The sequence below is a fragment of the Otolemur garnettii genome, unplaced genomic scaffold (genome assembly GCF_000181295.1).
Source record: "Otolemur garnettii isolate 467f Iridium unplaced genomic scaffold, OtoGar3 scaffold00055, whole genome shotgun sequence".
Classification (NCBI taxonomy): Eukaryota; Metazoa; Chordata; class Mammalia; order Primates; family Galagidae; genus Otolemur; species Otolemur garnettii.
The window spans coordinates 4,178,969-4,180,958 of NW_003852450.1; the positions used below are offsets into that span (position 1 = coordinate 4,178,969).

The following is a 1,990-nucleotide window of genomic DNA, read 5'->3' on the forward strand; positions in this document are numbered from 1 at the left end:
CCCCATTCCTGCCCAGGCCCCTGGCCAGTAGCTAGAGGCTCACATCAGAGCTAGCTGTGCCCATGGCAGCTGATCTATTCCTGGGGGTCAGCTTCACTCTCCTGAAACTGACTTGAGCTACAGAAACAGCCGAAAGGTCACTCGTAGGCTCAAGGTCTCCCTCTCTCTCTGTCTCTGAGGCTAGGTACCTTTGGTTTCAAAAATGGATTAGGTGGGGAGGATGAAGGCAGCACCTTCAGGCTGAGAACTGCAGGTCTGCGAGTGTCTCCATTTGGGGCAAGGGGATAAGGGCATCTGTGGAGTGGCTGCTTCTGGTCCTGCCGGGACACTTGCATAGGCTGCCCTGTTTTCCTTGAGACAGACATTGCTGGAGGCGTCAAGGCTTGCAGGGAGGGACTGGGAACCTGGGAACTCCAGGGACAGATCAGAGCTGCATAAGGCATACAAAGAGCATTGAGTCCTCCCCAGGTGGGGGCATCACAGCACTGTTAGTATGGAGCCACCTCAGGGTCCCCTGATATGTATGTACCTAATGAAAGGACAGACCAGCTCAGTTTCGGGGCAGCAAATCCCCATCCACACACCATATCAAACAAGAGTCTCAACCTCATACAGAATTGACCAAGAAGATGAAACGGCTAGAGGAGAAAAGGGGCACAGCACTTGACACCCCCAAACATATCAGCAAAGTGTTTGAATCACAGGCTCCACCTTCTTGAGGGTAGCAGCATAGGCCCTGCCAGGTGGGCAATGGCCCTCTACTCTGCCCATACTGGGTGTAGTCCTCTCTCCTACATCCTGGGTTTCACTGATGGGGAGGACGGAAGTCCAAACCCAGCCTTTTTTCTTCTCTCAAGAGGTGAGCACAGTTCCCCAGGGGCCAGACATCTGATTTCTTCTGCCTGAGGTACATAGACATGAGCGTGGATGTCCTTTCCATCGGTGTCCACTCATGTTCCTCAAACCTCTTCAGAGTCAGAGCAGCTCAGGTCCTGGGTGCTCCAGAGGAAAGGGCAGGACAGGAATGAGGGACAAGAGGTAAACTAACCTCCCAACTGAACCAGAGAGGCAAGGAGGCCTGCATACCCTCTCCCTGACAAAAATACTGTCATTTTCCAGAAAGGAGCCAAGCCTAGCTCAGCAACTGACAAGGCCAAGGCAGAGGGACGGGACCAGGGGAGGTGTATGGCGAGAAAGGCATCCTTCGGAAACACATTCGCCCGGTGGTAGCTTGAATACTACAGCTTGTCTACATGTTCTGTGATGGATTAATTCTTTTACCTATCTTTGTGGTTTCCTCAGGGCGAGTCCACCTATTTTTTCTTTTCCAAGGACAAGTCTTCAAAAGGAAAAGAAAATGCACATATTGGTTTGGAAGGGAAGATACACAAAGCAAAATACAGACAATGAAAAATACCATTTCCAACACAAACTGGTGAGCGTGTGTGCTGAGGCCAAGAGTGGGCCAGGGTAGGGGATCTGGGCTCCCTCCAGCTGAGTGCAGCTGTGGCTCTAGCTCTCCCACACTGGTGGCACCTGGGGTTGTAGGGGAGACATTGGGAGGGGCCTTGTGGGTATCTGGGTGTCACCGGGCCTCACAGCTTGGCAGACCCCCATACTTAACCCTTGTCCCTGAAGGTGGTGGTAGCTTTGCAGTGGGTCTGCAGCAGCTTCATGTCCCCTTCTCCCCTCCTCCCACTAGCAAAGTAGTGGCTGTGCCCGGGTGGGCTCTGTTAGGCCAGAGAGTAGATGGCATTGACAGGTGATGTGGCCTCCGAGCTTTCATTGCCCTCTGTTTCCTCCTTGTCCTTTTTGACTGTATACTGGCCGATGAAGGAGCCGTCTTCGTTGAACTGCCCCTCACCACCCTCGCCATAGTCCACCAGGCTGTCGTCACTCTCCTGCTGCTTGATGGTGCCATCCAGGGATGTCTGGCTGCCCTGTAGGGGCTTGTTGTCTTCATCACTAGCCAGAGAAAGACAGAGAATCA

At 53.1% G+C, this 1,990-nt stretch overlaps 1 protein-coding gene across 2 annotated transcripts in view; it reads right to left on the minus strand.

Moving 5' to 3' along the window:
• Nucleotides 1-760: 760 nt before the first annotated feature.
• Nucleotides 761-1,990, minus strand: part of NFASC (neurofascin) — a 122,214-nt gene continuing 120,984 nt past the window's right edge. For both annotated transcript variants that reach the window (XM_023514592.1, XM_023514594.1), the window contains one exon: nucleotides 761-1,965. In XM_023514592.1, the coding sequence (XP_023370360.1) occupies nucleotides 1,734-1,965 (232 nt within the window). In that variant the 3' untranslated portion in view covers nucleotides 761-1,733. The remainder of the gene's footprint in view (nucleotides 1,966-1,990) is intronic.